The sequence below is a fragment of the Heloderma suspectum genome, chromosome 1, assembly GCF_057233095.1.
Source record: "Heloderma suspectum isolate Gila_16-S chromosome 1, 16-S_ref, whole genome shotgun sequence".
NCBI classification, from domain to species: domain Eukaryota; kingdom Metazoa; phylum Chordata; class Lepidosauria; order Squamata; family Helodermatidae; genus Heloderma; species Heloderma suspectum.
Genome location: NC_139458.1, coordinates 74,450,249 through 74,473,260, shown reverse-complemented (window position 1 = coordinate 74,473,260; position 23,012 = coordinate 74,450,249). Strand labels below are relative to the sequence as shown.

The 23,012-nt window shown below is 43.8% G+C and overlaps 1 protein-coding gene across 1 annotated transcript in view; it reads right to left on the bottom strand.

Moving 5' to 3' along the window:
* Window positions 1–23,012, bottom strand: part of DPF3 (double PHD fingers 3) — a 297,459-nt gene that overhangs the window by 55,557 nt on the left and 218,890 nt on the right. Inside the window, exon 8 of the mRNA XM_084847675.1 lies at window positions 930–1,058. Within this exon, the coding sequence (XP_084703801.1) occupies window positions 930–1,058 (129 nt within the window). The remainder of the gene's footprint in view (window positions 1–929; window positions 1,059–23,012) is intronic.

Below are 23,012 nucleotides of genomic sequence, written 5' to 3'. Positions count from 1 at the left end.
CAGAAGCAGAAACAATGCAATAGCTCTCAGATTTCAAGGGTGTTTGTTACTGTATAGACATGATAAAGCAACCCATCACATTCTCCCCGCCTTCCTGCCACCAACACATACACACACACCATCAGCAATTCTAATGAGTAGAAACCTGCTTATAGACAGGCTGCATGCAAATAATTATGTGCATGAAAAACCAACTGGATAGACCATGCTTTTAATCCATTGATTTTTATCCCCAACTCCCTAAAAAAAAATTGAAACAATTTTAATATGGAATAAAGTATAGTAAACATAGGTACAAGCATCTGTTTTCTTCCTTGTTAAAAACAACTACCCAAACTCAGATAAAAGCACTGGAACATACTCAAACTCAAGAACTGAGAAATAAAAATTACTCATGTAGGAAATGAAAGGTACAGGCCACAGTTTATATAAAAACATGCCTGCGCACACAGGTATGTTAAAAGGAGAAATCTAAAACCTCTTAAAAATTACATTGTTATTGACAATGTTTGACCATCCTCAATCTTGCTTCCTTGTGTGTGTATATGTGTGTGTGTGTATGAGAGAGACAGACAGACAGACAGACAGACAGACAGACCAACCAATGGAAATACTCATAATCCAAGATGCAAAAATCTCAGTAGTGCATTTGTAATTATGCCATCTGAAGACAAAAACTCTCCTTTAATATTGTCTTCATTTAAATAGGAACAATTCTGTTCTTATATATGACTTTCAGTTTTTAATAAGTTTCTGTATTAGCCCATGATCTTTAAAATGAGCATTCAAAATTATGCTCTGGAATTAACATGTCTAACCAACCCCAATCACACAAAACAAAACAATCAATCCACACACTCCATAAGCATAGGAAAAGGGAGACATATATTTTCATTGCTCATAGAAAGTTGCAATAAGGAATCACCTACCAGAGCGCCCACAGTCTGAACATGAGACAAGTTCCTCTGGTCGTCCACTTTTTTTATTCATATTAGATCCTCCAAGGCAGAAGTCACAGTAGTTATTGGAAATGATGGCCCCATCTGGTCCTTTCTGGGCTGCAGGTAAGAAATATGCTTATTTAAATCAGGAGACATGCAAAGTATACCTTGCATTATTTTCTCTTTAGCAGGATTTGAACCCTGCATTTGCGAAAGAAGTTCCCCAGAATAATGATAATACAGATAATTATAATTACATCCAGACGGCCTTGCTCTCTGGCAGAAAACAAAACGGTTGGATCCAGACTAAGTTAGTTGAACTTAGTTCCCATCAAAATAAGTGGGACTAACTGGCTCCATTGATTTCAGTGTGACTGACCTAAGTTCAACTGAATTAGTTTGGATCCAATCCATTTTCTTTTCAGCTTTTCAGATTAAGGGAGTCATGGGCCAGTAAGTTCCAACGTACTGCTAAACATATTTTAAGGACAAGCAGGTGTGCTAAGCAATACCTCACTTCCCTTATGTCATCCAAAATAATTTTGACAAACACTTGACAATTCCAACTGCTCTAGAGAGCATTGTAGACAAGGAGATTCAGCATCACAACTCCTGAAAACGTTCAATCAACTACTACAAGATAACTCTTTGATTCCAATCTTAAGCATACTTGGGAAGTGTTCATAAGACTGCCCTCACACATTCACAAGGGAAGCGGGGCCAGATCCATGAGTGCTACAGATGCTGCTGACACACCCACTGGTCATGCTCCTCCAGTAGCTACACGGTTGGTAAATAATGGCCATACAAGTGCAGGGCTCTTCCGCACGACTGAAAATTCCTGGGCCATCAGAGTTCCTGATCACAAAGAACATTGAAATGCACTTGGATCCTCTCTCATTAATGCCAAACATGTGGCCACCAAAGGTAAGGTGGCTGATATGTTGTTATGTTGTGACCAGTGTACATTATTTGTATTGTTTAGTGTTTCATAATTCCCATTGTATTTTACATTGTAGAGTAAGGACTTTTTATGAATTCTGTTCTGTGTTTGTTTATTGATTTGTCTTTTAAGTTTTCAGTATTTTTTAAAGCATTGCCCTTTATTCTGTTTGTATGTTTAGGTCCTGAAGAAGGAGTTTTTACGTCAAAATGCATTGTTGTTGTTCAGTCGTTCAGTCGTGTCCGACTCTTCGTGACCCCATGGACCATAGCACGCCAGGCCTTCCTGTCCTGCGCTCTCTCCCGGAGTGTGCTCAAGTCCATATTCATTGCATCGGTGATGCTATCTAGCCATCTCATCCTCTGCTGTCCCCTTCTCCTTTTGCCTTCAGTCTTTCCCAGCATCAGGTTCTTTTCCAGAGAGTTTTCTCTTCGCATTAGGTGGCCAAAATATTGGAGCTTCAGCTTCAGTATCTGTCCTTCCAATGAGCAGTCAGGGTTGATTTCCTTTAGGATGGACTGATTTGACCTCCTTGCAGTCCAGGGGACTCGTAAGAGTCTCCTCCAGCACCACAATTCGAAAGCATCAATTCTTCGGCGCTCAGCCTTCCTTATAGTCCAGCTCTCACAGCCATACATTACTACTGGGAAAACCATAGCTTTGATTAGACGGACCTTTGTCAGCAAGGTGATGTCTCTGCTTCTTACTATGCTGTCTAGGTTTGCCATAGCTTTCCTCCCAAGGAGCAAGCGTCTTAATTTCATGGCTACAGTCACCGTCTGCGGTGATCTTGGAGCCCAAGAAAGTAAAATCTGTCACTGCTTCCATTTCTTCCCCTTCTATATGCCAGGAAGTGATGGGGCCAGATGCCATGATCTTAGTTTTTTTAATGTTGAGTTTCAAACCAGCTTTTGCACTCTCCTGTTTCACCCTCAACAAGAGGCTCCTCAGATCCTCTCCGCTTTCTGCCATTAGGGTGGTATCGTCTGCATATCAGAGGTTGTTGATAATTCTCCCAGCAATCTTAATTCCGACCTGTGATTCATCCAACCCAGCGTTTCTCATGATGTACTCTACATATAAGTTAAATAAGCAGGGCAACAATATGCAGCCTTGTCGTATTCCTTTCCCAATTTTGAACCACTCGGAAGAGCAGAGGGAATTTTCAAGTAGCGCCAGAAAGAGTGAAGCGGCTGGGCCAAACCCAAAAGGACACTCAGCTGTGGATGTGTCTGGTGGTGAAAAGAAAATCTGATGCTGTAAAGAACAATGTTGCTTAGGAACCTGGAATGTCAGATCAATGAATCAAGGTAAGCTGGAGGTGGTCAAACATGAGATGGCAAGATTGAACATCGACATCTTGGGAATCAGCGAACTAAAATGGACAGGCATGGGCGAATTTAATTCAGGTGACCATTATATCTACTACTGTGGGCAAGAATCCCTTAGAAGAAATGGAGTAGCACTCATAGTCAACAAAAGGGTGGAAAAAGCACTACTGGGGTACAATCTCAAAAACGATAGAATGATCTCAGTACGAATCCAAGGCAAACCATTCAACATCACAGTAATTCAAGTCTATGTCCCAACCACTGATGCTGAAGAAGCTGAGGTTGATCGGTTCTATGAAGACCTACAACACCTTCTAGAACGAACATCAAAAAAAGATGTCCTCTTCATCATAGGGGATTGGAATGCTAAAGTAGGAAGTCAAGAAATCACTGGGATAACAGGCAAGCATGGCCTTGGTGTACAAAATGAAGCAGGACAAAGGCTAATAGAGTTTTGCCAAGAGAACATGCTGATCATAGCAAACACTCTTTTCCAACAGCACAAGAGGCGACTCCACACATGGACATCACCAGATGGTCAATATCGAAATCAGATTGATTATGTACTTTGCAGCCAGAGATGGAGAAGCTCTATACCGTCAGTAAAAACAAGACCTGGAGCTGACTGTGGCTCAGATCATGAGCTTCTTCTTGCAAAAATTCAGCTTAAATTGAAGAACGTAGGGAAAACCACTAAAGCATTCAGGTATGACCTAAATCATATACCTTATGAATATACAGTGGAGGTGAGGAATAGATTTCAGGGATTAGACCTGAAAGAAATTAAATAAATAAATAAATAAATAAATAAATAAATAAAATAGACAGAGTGCCTGAGGAACTATGGACGGAGGTCCATAACATTGTTCAGGAGGCAGCAACTCAATCCATCCCAAAGAAAAAGAAATGCAAGAAAGCCAAGTGGCTGTCTGAGGAGGTTTTACAAGTAGCTGAGGAAAGAAGGGAAGCGAAAAGCAAGGGAGAAAGGGGAAGATATATCCAACTGAATGCAGAGTTCCAGAGAATAGCAAGGAGAGACAAGAAGGCCTTCTTAAATGAACAATACAAAGAAATCAAAGAAACAATAGAATGGGAAAGACTAGAGATCTCTTCAAGAAAATTGGAGATCTCAAGGGAACGTTTTGTGCAAAGACGGGCATGATAAAGGACAAAGAAGGCAGGGACCTAACAGAAGCAGATGAGATTAAGAAGAGGTGGAAAGAATACACAGAAGAACTATACAGGAAAGATCTCAATGTCCCTGATAGCCATGATAGTGCGCTGACTGAACTTGAGCCGGACATCCTAGCGAGTGAAGTCAAGTGGGCCTTAGGAAGCATTACTAACAACAAAGCTAGCAGAGATGACAGTATTCCAGCTGAGCTATTTAAGATCCTAAAAGACGATGCTGTTAAAGTGCTGCACTCAATATGCCAACAAATTTGGAACATTCAACAATGGCCACAAGACTAGAAAAGGTCAGTTGACATTCCAATTCCAAAGAAGGGCAATGCCAAAGAGTGCTCAAACTACCGCACAATTGTGCTCATTTCACATGCCAGCAAGGTTATGCTCAAAATCCTACAAGCTAGACTTCAGCAGTATGTGAACCGAGAACTACCAGAAGTACAAACTGGGTTTTGAAGAGGCAGAGCAATTAGAGATCAAATCGCCAATATTCGCTGGATCATGGAGAAAGCAAGAGAATTCCAGAAAAATGTCTATTTCTGCTTCATTGACTATGCGAAAGCCTTTGATTGTGTGGATCACAGCAAACTCTGGCAATTCTTAAAGAGATGGGAGTACCAGACCACCTTACTTGTCTCCTGAGAAACCTGTACGAGGGTCAAGAAGCAACAGTAAGAACCAGACATGGAACAACCGATTGGTTCAAAATTGGGAAAGGAGTACGACAAGGCTGTATATTGTCGCCCTGCTTATTTAACTTATATGCAGAGTGCATCATGAGAAACGCTGGGTTGGATGAATCACAGGTCGGAATTAAGATTACCGGGAGAATTATCAACAACCTCAGATACGCAGATGATAACACCCTAATGGCAGAAAGCGAAGAGGATCTAAAGAGCCTCTTGTTGAGGGTGGAAGTGGAGAGTGCAAAAGCTGGTTTGAAACTCAACATTAAAAAAACAAAGATCATGGCATCTGGCCCCATCACTTCCTGGCATATAGAAGGGGAAGAAATGGAAGCAGTGACAAATTTTATTTTCTTGGGCTCCAAGGTCACTGCAGACGGTGACTGTAGCCATGAAATTAAAAGACGCTTGCTCCTTGGGAGGAAAGCTATGGCAAACCTAGACAGCATAGTAAGAAGCAGAGAAAGAAGCAGAGACATCACCTTGCTGACAAAGATTCGTATCATCAAAGCTATGGTTTTCCCAGTAGCAACGTATGGCTGTGAGAGCTGGATTATAAGTAGGGATGGGGGAGAATTTCTCCCCGAAACTTCGGGGGGCCGAGTGCCAACGTATTTGGCCCCCCGAAGTAGTTTCGGGGAGAAATTCTCCGCCCGCCCCCCCCGCCCCCCCCCCGGATGGGACTTACCTTTCCCGAATATCGCTCCCGGTGGCGGGTCGCAGCGGCGGTTCGGCAGGGCTTCGACAGGGGCAGGGGCGGCAGCCGGTCTTTTGACCGGCTGCCGCCGCCGCCATTCCAAGAAAAGTTAAAAAAAAAAATGCCCCCGTGATAGGCTACGTGACGATTAACGTAGCCTATCATGGCTAGATTTGCAAAGTCAGCCGTGATAGGCTACGTAAATCGTCACGTAAAAAAAAAAAGCGCGTACGGCTAATGGCGGCCCCCATAGGGAGCCGCCATTCGCGTTCCTTATTTGGTCGCTGTAGTCTACGTAAAGATTACGTAGACTACGGCGAAAATAAGGGCAACGCTATTTGCGTTGCCCTTATTTTCGCCGTAGTCTACGTAAAGATTTAGGTAGACTACAGCGACCAAATAAGGAACGCGAATGGCGGCTCCCTATGGGGGCCGCCATTTGCGTACACGCTTTTTTTTTTTTAAGTCACCCGTGATAGGCTACGTGACGATTAACGTAGCCTATCAAGGCTGACTTTGCAGATCTAGCCGTGATAGGCTACGTAAATCGTCACGTAGCCTATCACGGGGGCGTTTTTTTTTTTAACTTTTTATTTCGCGGCCGGGCGAGGCAAGGCGCCTCCTCCCCGGCCTGAATTTCGGCCGGGCGAGGAGGGAAGCCTCCCCCCCCCGGCCTGAACTTCGGGGGGAGCAGCGAAGCGCCTCCCCCCGACCACGAAGCAAGCTGTGAGACCAGGTAAGTGACTTTCGTGCACCCCTAATTATAAGGAAGGCTGAGCACCAAAGAATGGATCCTTTTGAACTGTGGTTCTGGAGAAGACTCTTACGAGTCCCCTGGACTGCAAGAAGGTCAAATCAGTCCATCCTAAAGGAAATCAACCCTGACTGCTCATTGGAAGGACAGATACTGAAGCTGAAGCTCCAATATTTTGGCCACCTAATGCGAAGAGAAAACTCTCTGGAAAAGACCCTGATGCTGGGAAAGACTGAAGGCAAAAGGAGAAGGGGACGGCAGAGGATGAGATGGCTAGATAGCATCACTGATGCAATGAATATGGACTTGAGCACACTCCGGGAGAGAGCACACGACAGGAAGGCCTGGCGTGCTATGGTCCATGGGGTCACGAAGAGTCGGACACGACTGAACAACAACAGATCTTATACTCATTAGGATTATTCCTTGAGCTACCACAAGGGAATAGTGGTTCATGTGTACTTTTTGAAGAATCCCCACTCCAGCCCCTGCTAGCTGGAACTGTTAGCTAAACAAACAAGGTTTTATCATGGTGGGGGTGGAGGTGGGAAAGGTGCCCTAACAGCTCATATATTTAAAACATGTTCTCTAAAACCCTTTTTCCACCACCACAACTCATACGAGTTTTCTAGTCCTACTACCAGCTTTGTAGTTGCCTCTCCAGATGCAAATCTTGTAACTGAATGTAAAATATTCCCTTACAAATATGGAAGGAAGGATGCTGCTGATTTCAACTGAAGTTATTTTGGACCCCAAATTAAGCATCATGATACTACTCTGAAGATATTCCACATTTCTCACCCCAAATCCCAAAATCTGTAGCCTCAACACCACGAAGTGATGGTACACTACAGCTTCCAAATATCAATGAAGATTGCAAAACACTTTACATAGTAGAAGTGCATATCCTTCAGCTATTAGGGATAACAATATAATAGAATGGGCAGCATAACATCTCTGTTATCTGTGCATTCTGTGTCTTGTCTCTAGGCCACTGTGGCCCTCTATGTTAGCATTTCAGGCCCCAAAGGGCAGAGGACAGTGGGCAATCAAGCGCGTGGGTTTTGCAGTGAAGAAAATGAAAAACAAAAACCCTCCGTTGGCTAGCTAAGCCGAGAGCTGCTCTGTCCTGCACCCGTACGCCTTCCTCTCTACAGTTCAGATCTGTGTTCAGAATTTGGCTTCACCATTTCCACATATTTCCAGCCTTCATCCCTCGGAGGGATGGCTGACACACAATTTGAACCTATAGGGTAAGTGGCACTGAGCTTCTGTCGTGTTCCTTTCCCCCCTACTGCTGACAGAGCTCATCTCTCTGCAGGTCTGACATGTTTCCATGACAACCAGAATCCCAGGCTCTTGCTGCCTCTGGTCTTGCCACCTGTTATTACTCCATCTCTCAAGTGTAAAGAACTGATTTGTGACCTCTTATTTTTCTGTTCAAAAGCAAGTTTTGTAAAGAATAGATGGATTCAAGATAGGAGAAATTAAAACAACACAACTAATAAATGGGAAAGGAAAAGCAACAAAAACAGCAGATAGAAGACAAGCTAGTGGAAGTGCCTTGCGCTAACAGAATGAGAGACTGAATCCCTGCTGGAGATGAGTCCACCTCCAGCTGGCTTATTCCCAACATTTAATGAGAAATGGAGAAACTCATTGAGGGTGGGTTTCAAAGGGAATGGTTCATTGCACAGACCAGCACATTTTTTTTGCACAGGACAGGGGTGTGGACTGAAGCAAGACATAGTAGGCAGCATAAATCTCTTGGAGAGCTCAAGGACAAGCCAGATGGAGCTTATAGAAAAGAAAGTTCAGATATTTCCTATTCATTCAGAAGGGTTTTTCTCTCTCCACCCAGCTCCCCCCTCACCCAGCAACTGCTTCCAACACTGTATTTCCTACACCTGTTTGGCTGAAGATGTCAGTATTTGTAGTGGCCTGACTTCACAAATGACTTTGAAATTGCTATAATTATCACCACGATGATTTGCATCACCACTGTTGGTAAGTGATGCTTCTCCCATGTAAAGGGCTCCATTCTCCCTCCAGCTAGTGTGAAAATAACAGTCCTCATTTTCCTAGAAGACTGGAAAGTATACAACTTTATGGTACTATCTACAAGGTCTGGTCTACACAAATAGCAGAATGAGTGGTAGAATCCAGGGGAAGTGGACTCCACAACTTCAGGCTGCAGGCAGGAGATACCACCCTTGAATGCTCCTTTGCATTTTCTAAAACTCCCTGCAAGGAGAAAGCTAGTACATGAGGGAGTAATGTTCTAGCCTAGCTCATCCCTTGCTGTGTCAGCTTTCTCCTTGCAGGGAGTTCTAATACAAGCCTGCATTCAAAAATGTTATATCCCACCTGCAGTCTGAAGTGATAATGTCTATTGTACCTCATCAGAACTCTACCACATCATTCTGCTCCATGTGTAGACCAGGCTTAAAATATACTATACAACAATTATGAGGAGAGGTGGCAGCAACTTTGTGACAAAGGAGGCATTTAGTAGTTAAATGGGGAAAAATTTAACAAGAGAGACCAGGAGATTTTAAAAGAACTTTAACAGGGTGTCCCTGTAATAGTGTACCAGTAATAGTGAAAGAAAAACCAATAATGTGTTTCAGGTAGAGCTCATTAGTTCACAGGTGACCCAAACGAATGATCTAAGGCATCCTTCCCCAACCTGGCACCCACCAGATGTTTTGGATTATAACTCCCAGCATTCCTGATCATTGGGTATGCAGGCTCGGGCTTATGGGATTTGAAATCCAAAACATCTGGAGGGCACAAGGTTAGGGAGGCTGATCTATGGTTGTTGCTGCAAAGGTACTACCACACTGTATCAATTATGTATAGATGTTTTGAACATTCCTACACCAATATTCCTCATAATCCAAGACGTTAATGCGGAAAGTAACCCTGTGATCTAGACTATCCACATGATCAAAATATGCACTGCATGCATCAGCCTTCCCCAACCAGGAGGCCTCCCATAATTATAGGAGTTGAAGTTCAACACATCTGGAGACCACCAGGTTGGGAAAGGTTGGCATACTGAAGGTTATTGATGTGGACTGGGAAGCAGCTTTGAACTAGCAAAAACATCACATAGATAATATATTAATTGGGCCACAGAGAACACTCAAAAGATTGAAATGGCATTCCTGCATGGTCCTCAGTCAATTTTAATACTGGCTCTTGTGCATTTAAAAGTGCAGGTCTTTTCATATGACATACCAATGTGTGACAGGGGGATGGAGGTCGTAGCAGCAGGCTCTGCCGCTCTACCAAGCTCATACAATAAGGTCTGAAGAAACCCCTATGCTGAATAGTTGTTCACATGGCCTTCAAATCAACATGCACAGGTGATGGGGAGAGCCTTCTGTGGTAACCCTGCTGCCCCAACATACATTGTTTCACTAGAAATCTGCAAGAGGTTGCATTACATTGTTGTTCGCACATTACATTTGTTTGTCTACAAATAGTGAAAGAGACTCGAAGGTGCATATAGTGATACTTGTGAAACACCAAATGCCAGAAGGTCTGACACGGATGACACCCACTTCTCACAAAGCTCCCAGGACTTTTTCCAAGGTTCACAGACCTTGTAGAGTTTTATAGGCAACACACAAAGTAGCCTCAACATATAAAGATACCAGTTTGTGAAAGACACCTGCTGAAGTGAATTGCAAGCATAATGATGGCCCTGCACATTCCCTCAAGCTATCATGTAGGATCTGTCAAGTGTCTAAAAAGTACCTTCAGTGGTTGCAATTTCACCTTAGGGTGCTTTTTCTCATATAAAATTCAACTTTCCCTGACATTCTAGGAGGGGTAAATAGAAGAAAAAAGATATTAAAATGTAAATACTACTACTATTACTACTGCTGCTGATAATAATAATAATAATAATAATAATAATAATAATAAATTGCTCTATGTTTCTAAGTGTTCAGTGAAAGACACTGCTGTGAACTTCCTCAAGGAAGGCAAAAGAAAAAGTAGTTTGCATTCAAATATGCCTCGTACCATTGACCAAGCAAAAATGTCATTGAGGGGAAGATTCTCTGGTGTAACATTCTAAATAGCTGCTGCTTGGTGTGAGGAACAAATAGTTTCTCTCCAACTGAGAAGTTCCCTTTATTTATTTATTCATCCATAGCCTCCCGCTTAGATGAAAATAAATAAAAAACATCTTTCAAAGGAGGCTTTGCATGGGAAATAGGGGATAGTTTGGAACCCAGAGGGATGTGCATCATATTTTTTTTACCTCTGGAGACTAGATACCAAATCATGCTTCAAAGATGAAACCAGCATCAGCTTCTCTCTCTAGTGGAGAAGTTCCACACTACAAAATCTGTACTGGTCTGAGCAAGGCTAGGGAATCTATAATATGGACCCTAGTGGGGTTGCCCTCTCTTCTCCCAGACACTAGATGGGTCTTTATATCTCCTGATGCAACAGGAGACAAAACAGCCATGGTTGATCTCACCTGTTAATTTCTTAGTTTTGTAATCTGCACCCATTTCTGCATGCCAGACCTGAAGATCTGTCGACCACAGCAGATGAGTGAAGACATCAGTTGACAGGATGGAGAAACAAAGAAGAATAGCCAAAAATGACTTCTTTCCCATAACACTGGGAGGTTTAAAATTCCATGAGAGTGGATGGTGTTATGGGAAGGAAGGGTAAAATGAATCACCCTCAGGCATACCAGAGCCCTTACCTGGACTTTACCATTTGGAGTTTCCTAAGGTGGAATGTGTCTATCTTGCATCAGCACTGTGTTTCTGCATATAAGCCTCAACTCTGCCATATACTGTAGCACAATTTGCACTGCCAGACATGAATGAGCATTCAGGAGTGCAGTATTATTACCAGAGTGCTACTAATATGACAAAGATTAAATATATCTATAATCAGAAAGGCAGAAAGTAGGACCAAGACAGAAGCAGTTAGCATTCAGAGGGTGCAATCCAATGGGGATAGTTGGCCACCTCTGAACTCGGGGACAACCATCTATCCAATGCAGGGCAGGCAAAGCACAGAGGGGATCTTCTCCTCTGCTCTCTGGCCAATCTGCATTAGCAGCTAGACAGCCGATTTTGGCCATCTAGCCAGAGTGGGTCAGATTGGGTGGGGGGAGGCCAGATGACACATAGGAAGCCTCGTAACGACACTTCCGTCATCCCCTCCCCACCCCACCCCCAAGAACACCCCCTTTTTCCCCACTCTGCACTGCTCTTCCAAGCACCGAGAAAAAACTGCACCTCTTACAAGGTGGCAGGGGTGGAGAGGTGGTTTTCTAGGAGCTGACCTCGGAGCACTGGCTCCAAAGTCGGTTCCCAAAAACTGAATAATCCTATGGCTGTCTAGCCGCTGTCTAGCAGCCATAGGATTGCACCCTTATGGAACCTACCAATGACTGTGCAATATAAATAGTCACTATTCTCACTATTTTATGCACAACTGCATAAAATGTTTATGAAAAAATAGTGTACATGCCACAGAAATAAGGTGCAAGTAATATGGAGGCCCATTTAAAGGGACTAGAAAATTAGCTCTTTCCAATATCTTTATTCTTCTGACACTGTTCAAATTTTCAAGCGGCCAGCTGTCCAAAGATTGGGATTATTGATGGGATGTTGCATGTATGACAATGTATGGACTGTGTGGACTCTTGGCTGTTATATGGCCAATGCCACATTCTAAGGGTATGACTGTTCTTTTGTTTTGTTTGATTTTAAACTCTCAAATCTCACTATGAAATTTACCTTTCTTGAAGAAACTGCTGTGAGAATAAGAGTAGGCATGTTTGTTTATGTTGCTGATAAGTTTGTTGGGGAAAGGCAGGCCTCTTCCCCACATGCAGTTAGAAAGAGCCAATCTACTTCCCTTCACCTGCACAAAAAGGAAAGTAGAACCCCAGCCACATTATCCTCCCTGTTGAAAGAGCACCAGGGTACACACAGCCTGCTTTCAAAGCCAAAGGAAGAGAAAGAGCAGACTGGGGTGGGAAATTACTGCAGCCCAGATTCAGTGCAATGGGAAAAGCATATTGCACCTCTGTGAAGAGACATGCTGTAACATATCCCTGAGCCCAAGGTTTGCTGGAGAAGTGTGGAAAAACATATACAGACAGTAAGCAGAAGGTGATTTCTGGATGATGGCATAGTAACAGTATTGTCAAACTGCCACATTTCCAACGAAGTGTCAAGATAACAATAACAAAAAGGCAGAAACTAAGGTGTAAGATTTTGGGATCTTTAGAACTGGGCTCCTCCCTTTCTTAAGCAAAGGCACATCACTATGTGTTTAGTGAAACAGAATCTGGACAGCACAGAAACGTTTCATTTTTCTTCACTTTTCTTCTCAAATTAGTGCTGGATTTAAGTTATTGAATCATGTTTTCAGGATGCCTTTACTGGTAAGTTTGCAGTAGAAGGTAGGCAGCATAACAATAACAACCACCTAAGCTATTACTGAAAACAAGTCTAGTAGGGATTGAGCCAACAGGTACATATCAGCAAAAATGAAGCTGCAAGGTGATACAGGTTATATGAAAGAACAATAGGGCATGCAGGAAAAAGGGGAGAGATGGACAACGCTCATTTAGAAAAGCAAATTTATATTTCAGTGAATCAGACAACATGAAGCAAAGAGAATAAAGCCCACCCCAAGAAAAAGGTGGATAGAGGTGGGCAAAACTGAAATCCCACTTGGACCCTCTGTTGTTTATGATACAGACCCATTAGAGGCCAGTCAGTTCAAATCACAATGCTATCACAACCATTGTTCCAGTATTCCCTGGAAAATATAGTTTTAGTAATTCAAAATTAGTTGAAGATGATAGAGGAAAGGGCAGGGCTGGAGAAAGAAAGGGGAACAAAGGCCAACAGGTGTTAAGCTGGTATAGGATGGCCATGTATCCTCTTTTACAGAGGACGGTTTGAAGGGCTCCTAGAGGGCTCTCCTTTATTTGAAGGTGTCCTCTGTTTGAAGGGCTATCCTGTCCAATTCCAGTTTAAAGATAAAGAAACATCAGGACTATTGCCCATCAGCCGTAGGGATGCACAGATTGTGAAAAATCCATTCCGTCTGTGTTTTGCGGGCTGTCAGGCGCCTTTCAATCCATCGTCCACCCATACATGGAATGGGGCGGGGTAGTTTCCAGATTTGCACAAATTTGCATGTGCAAAAATGTGCAAATTCACACAAAATGTACAAGTCCCTCCAAAAAGCATTTTCACGCTTTAGCTTATGGGGGAAATACGCATTTTTGGCCTGGATTTTTTAAATGTTTGCATATTTTTCTATGACAAAATTTCTGCAAAACTCCCCAAGGTTACAAAAACAATCCACAAGTCCACGGAATCTGCCTGACAGGAGGAAAGCCGGTCCACTGTGGAATCCAGCAGTCAGATTCATAAAAATCTGAACGCATTTGGTTCTGTTATGGATTTCTGCAACATCCCTAATGAGTAGTTAGCACCTAGACATGTGCTAATTTATATGGATAGATGTAAATTTAGAAATAATTATTATGATTAAAACAGAAATACAGTATAACTCACCACAGTGCAGAAGACTAACCGGGTGACCTGTGTGCCTGCCTGTTCAGTCTGATGTAACACATTTGCTAGGCACTTCCAGGATAAAATCTCTTGCATCTGCCCAGACCTAGACTCTAATGTTACAGCAGGTGAATCACGTGAGGTATCCAGAGCACAGCCTTGTCCAGCTGGCATAGCTCAAGGATGTTGACAAGGTGCTTGGACAGGTTCGTGCAACCATTTTTGTATTGGACCTTTGCCCCTCTTGGCTTATAAAAACTGGCAGGAAGGAAACAGCAAGCTGGGCCAGGAAAGTGATTAATCTTGCAAGAGGGAGTGGCTCTGGGCTGCCTGAAAGAGGCAGTGGTGAGACCACTTCTGAAGAAACCCTCCCTAGACTTGGAAAATCTTAATAATTTTAGGCCGGTGGCAAATATTCCATTCCTGGGCAAGATCCTTGAGTGGGTGGTTGCCAACCAGCTCCAGACACTCTTAGATGAGACCCATTATCTGGATCCATTTCAGTTGGGGTTCAGGCTAGGTTTTTGAACAGAAACAGCCTTAGTCACCCTATATGATTATCTATGTCAGGAGAGAGACAGGGGATATGACCCTGTTGATTCTCTTTGATCTCTTGGTGGCTTTCAATATAATCGACAATGGTATCCTTCTGGAATGATTGTCTGAGTTGGAAGTGGGAGGTACCCTACTGCAGTGGTTTCACTCCTACTTGGAGGGTCAGCTCCAGAAGGTGGTACTTGGGGAACGCTGCTCAGCTCAATGGACTCTCCAGTATGGGGTTCTGCAGGGGTCAGTTTTGTCCCCCATACTGTTCAACATCTACATGAAATAGGGGTGCACGAAAGTCACTTACCTGGTCTCACAGCTTGCTTCGCGGTGGGGGGGAGGCGCTTCGCTGCTCCCCCCGAAGTTCAGGCCGGGGGGGGAGGCTTCCCTCCTCGCCCGGCCGAAATTCAGGTCGGGGGGGAGGCTTCCCGCCTCGCCCGGCCGCGAAATAAAAAGTTAAAAAAAAAAACGCCCCCGTGATAGGCTACGTGATGATTTACGTAACCTATCACGGCTAGCTCTGCAAAGTCAGCCGTGATAGGCTACGTTAATCATCACGTAGCCTATCACAGGTGACTTTAAAAAAAAAAAAAAGCGCGTACGCAAATGGCGGCCCCCATAGGGAGCCGCCATTCGCGTTCCTTATTTGGTCGCTGTAGTCTACCTAAATCTTTACGTAGACTACGGCGAAAATAAGGGCAACGCAAATAGCGTTGCCCTTATTTTCGCCGTAGTCTACGTAATCTTTACGTAGACTACAGCGACCAAATAAGGAACGCGAATGGCGGCTCCCTATGGGGGCCGCCATTAGCCATACGCGCTTTTTTTTTTTAAGTCACCCGTGATAGGCTACGTGACGATTTACGTAGCCTATCACGGCTGACTTTGCAAATCTAGCCATGATAGGCTACGTTAATCGTCACATAGCCTATCACGGGGGCGTTTTTTTTTTTTTACTTTTCTTGGAATGGCGGTGGCAGCAGCTGGTCGAAAGACCGGCTGCTGCCCCCGCCCCTGTCGAAGCCCTGCCGAACCGCCGCTGCGACCCGCCACCAGAAGCGACATTCGGGAAAGGTAAGTCCCATCCCGGGGGGGGGGGGCGGGGGGTGGAGAATTTCTCCCCGAAACTACTTCGGGGGGCCGAATACGTTGGCACTCGGCCCCCCGAAGTTTCGGGGAGAAATTCTCCCCCATCCCTAACATGAAACCATTGAATGTAGTTATCCAGTGTTTTGGAATGTGTTGTCATCAGCATGCTGATGACAAGCAGCTCTATTTCCCCTTTTCATCTTCATCAGGTGAGGCTGTGAATGTGCCTGGCTGCAACAACAGACCGGATGAGGGCTAATATACTGAAACTCAATCCAGACAAGACCAAGATGCTGTTATTTATTTATTTGTTTGTTTCATTTCTATACCGCCCAATAGCCGAAGCTCTCTGGGCGGTTCACAAAAACAAAAAACCACATCCATGTTAGTGGATGGTTCTTCTGACCAGATGGAGGGGGCACTCTGGACAGGGTTGCACTTCCCCTGAAGGAGGAGGTTCATAGCTTGGGGGTTCTCCTTAAGCCATCTTTTTCACTTGAGGCTCAGGTGGCCTCAGTAGCACGGAGTGCCTTCTACCAGCTTCGAGTGATGGCCCAGCTATGCCCCTATCTGGACAGGGAAAACCTGGCTTCAGTTGTCTATGCTCTGGTAACCTCCAAGTTAGATTACTGCAATGCACTCTATGTGGGGCTTCCTTCAAAGATGGTTCAGAAGCTGCAGCTCATGCAAAATGAGGAAGCCAGATTGATAACAGGTCCCAGACATGGTCTGAAGGCACATGAGACAGCTACCTTGCTAAACCTAAGCAAATCTGGTTCTGGTCAGTGCTTGGAGGGGAGACCACACAGGAACTGCATGTATCCACCTTGAATTCCATGATGGAAGAAAGGTGGGATATAAATGAGATGATAAATGGTATATATATATATAACAGGGATAAGAAGGTCCAAACATATAACACCGATTCTGGCTCACTTGCACTGGCTGCCTGTGCGTTTCCAAGCCCATTTTAAGGTGCTAGTTTTAACCTATAAAGCCTTACACAGCAATACCTGATGGAGTGCCTCTCCCAGCATGAAGCTACTCATTCACTATGTTCATCATCTAAGACTGTTGTCCAGGTGCCTCCTCCAAGGGAGGCTCAGAAGGTAGCCACAAGTGAGACAGCCGTCTCAGTAGTGGCCCCCCAATTATGGAACAATCTCTTCAATGAGACCTGCCTGGAGCCAACATTGTTATATTTTTGGTGCCAGCTTCAGACATTTCTCTTCTCTCAGGCATTTGGCAGAATATGATGAGGTTTTAATCAGGTCCTGGACTTTTCTTATTGTTGAATGTTTTAAATTGTTTTAAATGTATGTGTGTCTGTGCTGCCTTTTTATATGTTTGTATGTAAATGGTTTTTACGCTTTGTATAATGTATTTGTCATGGTTTTTAATCTTGGTAAACTGCCTGGAGAGCTTCGGCTATTGGGCAGTGTAGAAATATAAGGAATGAAAGTATCAGAGAATGAATAGCTCTGCTACCTCCCCCACATCACACCACATCTGAGTTTGTTTTGCCTTCATTAAGCTGAGCTGCTTGCATTTCTGTTCCATGCAGCTAGAGAAATAAACAGTGCCTGCTATTTACTGTACTTCTGGCCTTTCTATCCATTTCAGAGGGCTGCGTATTAGCTGTATGGATTAACCTCCCCACCACCAGCACCTTTCCCTTCCCAAAAACCATGCAGAAAGGAGAGGATTTTTGGAGTCCAGCCCTCATGACACTGTGGACCTTCCAAATCTGAGTCACAACATGTGCCCAGCAGCACTTGGGGGAGCGGATGAGTCTGGCGTGCTGGCTTTCCCTGCCTTATCCCTGTGTACAAAGGGACCAGTAAACGACTGTGTATTAGCAATAGGAACAATTAGCATTCACATAGAAAATGGATGGCAGCATAAATTAGATCCTGCCAAGTGAAAGAGGGGCAGTTTCAGAACTGAGCTCCAGGCTGTAAACAAACATCCAAAGAGAAGGGGGGAGGGGAAGAATCAGCTGAGTGCATTATGCAAAACCCAACTCCCAGTTTGTGCTTTTTGCCAGTTCAAATAAATTTACCTGCTGCATAAGGTGGGAGAATAGATAGTGGTTGTCAGCCCGGTCCACCATAAGCACCTGTAGTCCTGCCAGAGGTCCACATGTGGGTGTCCCATTGGTATATCGGCAGTGGCATCTATGGCTCCTCCTTCTCGCTGCCATCGATGTTTGGGCCAGAGTGAGAGGCAGGTGACCAAGCAGGAAGTGATGGTGAAGAGGAGGATCAACTCCAGGGGCTCTTATCAGTGGGTCCCTGCTGGTGTGTGGCCCTTGGCAGGTGCCCAACCATTCCTATCCTTGACACCAGCCCGGATCACACTGTTTGAGCCTATGCACACTGGAGGTTTTGCATGTAGGTGCTAGTGAGATGCCCATCCACAGACATCTGATATTACACAATCCTGCACTCACGTCACATATGGAAGGGAAGCTAATCTGAACCAGGCATACGTTGCTGTCTCAAGAAGAGCAAGTTTTAAAAGGAGCAGATCCACACCTCTCTTCTCCCCTCCCCGCTCACTGTCCCACCTTTCTTCCCTCCCTGACTGTCTTCTGAGGTAGCAAGAGCTTTCCACTGCAGCTCAGAGGTGGAAATCCCCACTCAGATCCCACCCACCCCCCACTCCCCAAGGTCGAAGCTGTGTCTACAGCCGAGTGGGAAGGGAGAAATTGACACCATCCTGTAATTTCTGGAACTACCTTTCTAGGGACCACAAGATCGCTTTGTAAGTGTATTATAATTTTGCAAAGAGTGTTTGAAAGCTTCACATGGTACAAGAAGCCACTGTGAAAGTACTGACAGAAACTGGTCCTTTGGAGCATGTTACTCTACTTGTATATGAACTTCACTGGCTGCCAGTCCATTTCTAGGTGCAATTTAAATTGCTTGCTCTCAGTATTAAATCCCTAAATGTCTTGGGATCAGGATAATTAAAGGATTGTATCCTCCTGTATAATCCTGCCCATCCAGTGAGGTCAGTGGGAGAGACCCTTTTGTGTATCCTGTCACTTCAGCCTATAGACTAGAGTGGTTCTTCTGGTGGTTGCTTGAAAGTGTGTTGTTCTTGGGACAGAAACATAGGCCCAGTTCTCTGATTAACCTACCTTCCACATTGCTGGGAACTGGCCATTTCTTGTTGCAGGGGCTTGCCCTAAGAAATTCACCCAGCCCTATCTTTATTAGTCTTCCATAGTTGGTTGAAGGCTTTTGATTTTTAGTAAGTCTAAATTTTGTTTGATACTTTTGCTCCGTCAGGAGTATGTTCTTTAAAATAAATTGCTGCTCCCCTTCCCCCACGGTGTTAACATTGTTTTTATTATTATGGATTGTTTTTCATGTATAATGTCAGTCACCTTGAGCACTTCAGCAATTCAGAGTAGAAATGAAATATCCTTAAATAAAAAATCTAACACCATGGGGTGAACTGTCTGGAATTTCTTCCTAAAGTACCAAATGACTTGGGGCATCTCTTGGGAGCCTTATGATGAAACAGGAGATTGTCTATTCCAAAGAGGGGATCATAATCCTACATGGAGCTTTCATGGGAGCAGGGAAGGAATGCCATTTTCAACACTTTTCAAAATCACTGGGGTGAAAAGATATCTGAGGTCAGCAATGGGGAGTACTGAGCTCCCTGCAGAGAATATTTCTTATCACTCAGTCCTCCATTAAGGAACATAATGACCCAGTTCGCACGATCAAACAAGCCATGGTTTGTTAACCATTGGTTGTTTGTGAGTGCATGGGAGCAAGCCTGCTGGCTTCTGCCAGCATGCCCATTTCTGCTTTGCTAAACAATCGAGGAATGCCCTCTCCATGAAGTCCGAACCAAGATCTCTGGGTTGTTGAGGGAGAAACAACCCAGAGTTTAAACCCATGGTTTGTTCTTGGGTTAAAACTCTAGCTTGTTTCTCCCTCAATGATCCAGAGTTCTGGATTCAGCCTTGAGGGGTTGCAACTGGGGTTGGGCCACAGGGGACAGGCTGGGGATGCTGCTGGTGTACTACCTACCAGAGAAAACAGACCCCCAGAGCAACCTACAAAGGTAAGTAATAACACAGTCCCTTCATTTAGATGACATGCACTGGAGAGCAATGTGCAATTCTGCCCTAATTGAAGAATGTGGTTCTTGTTGACCAGTCAGATTACTGCTTTTCTGCAAACCCATGAATATGTTTTTGGCAAAATGCCTATTTGTGGACTAACTATGCACTGATGTAATTTAGCAGTCTGAGCTCCCCTCTCACCAGTGGGTACCTACAAGGACTTCTGTGTTGCTTCTGCCACGTCTTTTCCACACTGAGTTGCAGTCAGTCCTTTGCAAAAGAAAAAAAACCCTTTCCACTTAAGTATCTAAATCTTGAAGCAATTAACAAATGTTAAAGAAATAATATGGGTTTAAGCCACTGCCTAGCCTAAGGGTGAGAGAGGGTGAAAGACAAGCAGCTTCCCTCAAAGTCATCCTGTCCACAGCATGCACAATGCCACATGAATTATGGTGAGGAACTAGCCTGAGATGCCCCTGCTACACAGTCTCCTGGAGTGCAGCACCATTTCCTCTCTGCGTTTTCACTCAGAGTGTGATGCAGACACAACAGGGAGGACACAATCAGTTCTTTCTGGGGAGTCTGGAAGCATTCTTGGTACCCAGCCATCCCATCTCTGAGGGTGTGGCAGACAGGGATGAGGTGCAGCACTGCAGCTCTGAAGACACACACATTTTAATGTCTTAGAGCAGCCTTCCCCAACCTGGTGCCCTCCAGATACATTAGCCTGCAATTTTCAACATTCCCACCCATTGGCCATGCTGGCGGGCATCATGAGAATTGCAGTCACACAGCTGGAGGACACCAGCTTGGGGAAGGCTGTCTTAGAGCCAGTGGTTCAGCTAGGGCTGGACTTTGGGGCCAAGGTTCAGCCCCCCTCCCCCCGCAAGGAACACCAGGTGATGAGGGCATCGGAAGCAAACTCCATCATGATGGTGCTGTGATTTCTGTAAGCTGAAAATGCAAAACAGCACATATTCAAAGCTGGCAGGGACTGTTGTTGTTCTAAGATATCAGGAATGTAGAAGCAGTTGTAAAGCGGTTGGGATAGGGGAGAAGAGAAATGTTAGTTGTGTGCTTCACAACTGAAGTAAATACATGTGGCCATCTCAAGGGCCCCCAATAAGATCATTAGGTCTGGAGTCTAAAATAACCTAGCTGCACCCCTGCTTAGAGCAAGCTCTGCTGGGAAAAATGGCTTGGCAAATTTGGGAAACCCCACTGTGGTGATTTCAGCAACCTATTTGCCCATTCTGGAATAATTGTTTTAATGTATGAAACTAGAGACCAGAGATGGACATATAAAGTAATAAACATACATAGGAATAAGGTGCTGTTATCTAAAATATACTAGAAACTACTGGTTGTTAAAAGAAAGTCTGGTTGTTAAAAGAAAGCTCCTGTTGTATTATTAAACTGAAAAAGGATTTGAATAAGGAGACAGCAGACAATATCTGAATGTATACAGGAGAGGTGTGAGTCCGTTTAATGGAGAATTACTTCAAAATATTTGCCCGGTGGTGTATATGGTGGGAGTGCCCTAATATACAAACTTATTGGAATCAAACCCTGATTAAGGTAATGAAGATCACAGAAGTGCAGGAACCATCGGACCAGGGGTGGAGAACCTGTGGCCCTTCAGAATTTGTTGGACTTCATCTCCCATCAGCCCAAGCCAGCATGGCCAATGGCCATGGACAATGGGAGTTGCAGTCAAACAATGTCTTTGAACTTTAGTTCAAAGTTGTTTTTAGTTATATGTTGTTTGTATATATTGTCCATATGCTTTTATGTAAATGTTTTTTAAACTTTGTATATTGTATTTTAATGTTTTAACTCTTGTAAACCACCGAGAGAGCTTCGGCTAGGGGATGGTATAGAAATGTAAATATAATGATGATGATGTCTGGAGGGCCACAGGTTCTCCACCCCTGCTTTATTCCCTGTGGTGGTGATCTTCAGCTGCTTAGAAGAGGATCTACACAGGAAACTGAGATGGTTTACTATTTGTTGATAGGTACAAGATTTCTAATAGTTCAAAGATGGCAGCAAGCAGAAGTGCAGTGGGAGGTGAAATGCTGGATAGTGATGACCATGTTAATCCTGACTTATTTTATGATATAGGGAGGGGAGAATGAGGTATATGGAAAGTATGGAAATTATGTTTATTTTCAGTACTGGAAAAGCGGTTAGAGTCTCTTTTTAAAAGGATAGTCTGATATAAGTTTCTTGAAGGATTTATGCAATGAATTGAGTAAGAAATTGATATGGAAGCAAGTTAATGAATATTATAAAGAGAACACCTGAACAATCTCAATAGTATTTAATTATTTAGTTATTTGACTAATTGAACTGTGTATTTGATAGGGTTTCTTGTGTTTATTTGTGTTTGATTTTAACATGCTAATGGATCTGGGAGGTATATTTTTATATTTTGTTAATAAAATTCCTAATAATAAATAAACAGTTATGCGTGCTGCTTTTAAAAATAGAAAGCCCACCTGTTCCAGTCCAGCAGGCCTCTTCTTATATTTCTTATAATTAAATGTAATTCAATAGTCATTGAGTCTAGTTTAGCATCTTGTCTCTAGAAGGAGGCCAGCAGTACCCAATGCTTCATGAGAAGCTAAGCCTTACCTCAGTAAGAAACTACTGTGCTTTATGCTTTGAAGGGGAATGTACCTTGCTGCTTCCACATTTATTCTTAATATTAATAATAAAGGGCTTTATTCTAGCAAAGATTTTTGCTTCTGTCAGTACCACTTCCAAGCCACTTATAATACATTCAATTGATGTAAAGAGTTATTTTCCTCTGTAAGTGCTGCAGAATACTCTATGCTCTTACAATAGGAACATAGCAAGCTGCCTTATACTGAGTCAGACCATGGGTCCATCTAGTCCAGTATTGTCGACACTGACTGGCAGCGGCTCTCCAGGGTTCAGACAGGATTCTTTCCTCGCGTTGCCTGGAGACACTGGATTGAACCTGGAACTTTCTGCATGCAAAGCATGTGCTCTACCCACTGAGCTATAGCCCCTCCCCTGTCTAAAGGAAACATACATATTAAAACAAGGACCTCCAAACTCTTAATTCAAGGCAGTAGTAGGATTAGCATCCCCTAGGTACCTAGTCTTCTACCTTTAAAATGAGAAGGATGGAGCATCATTAC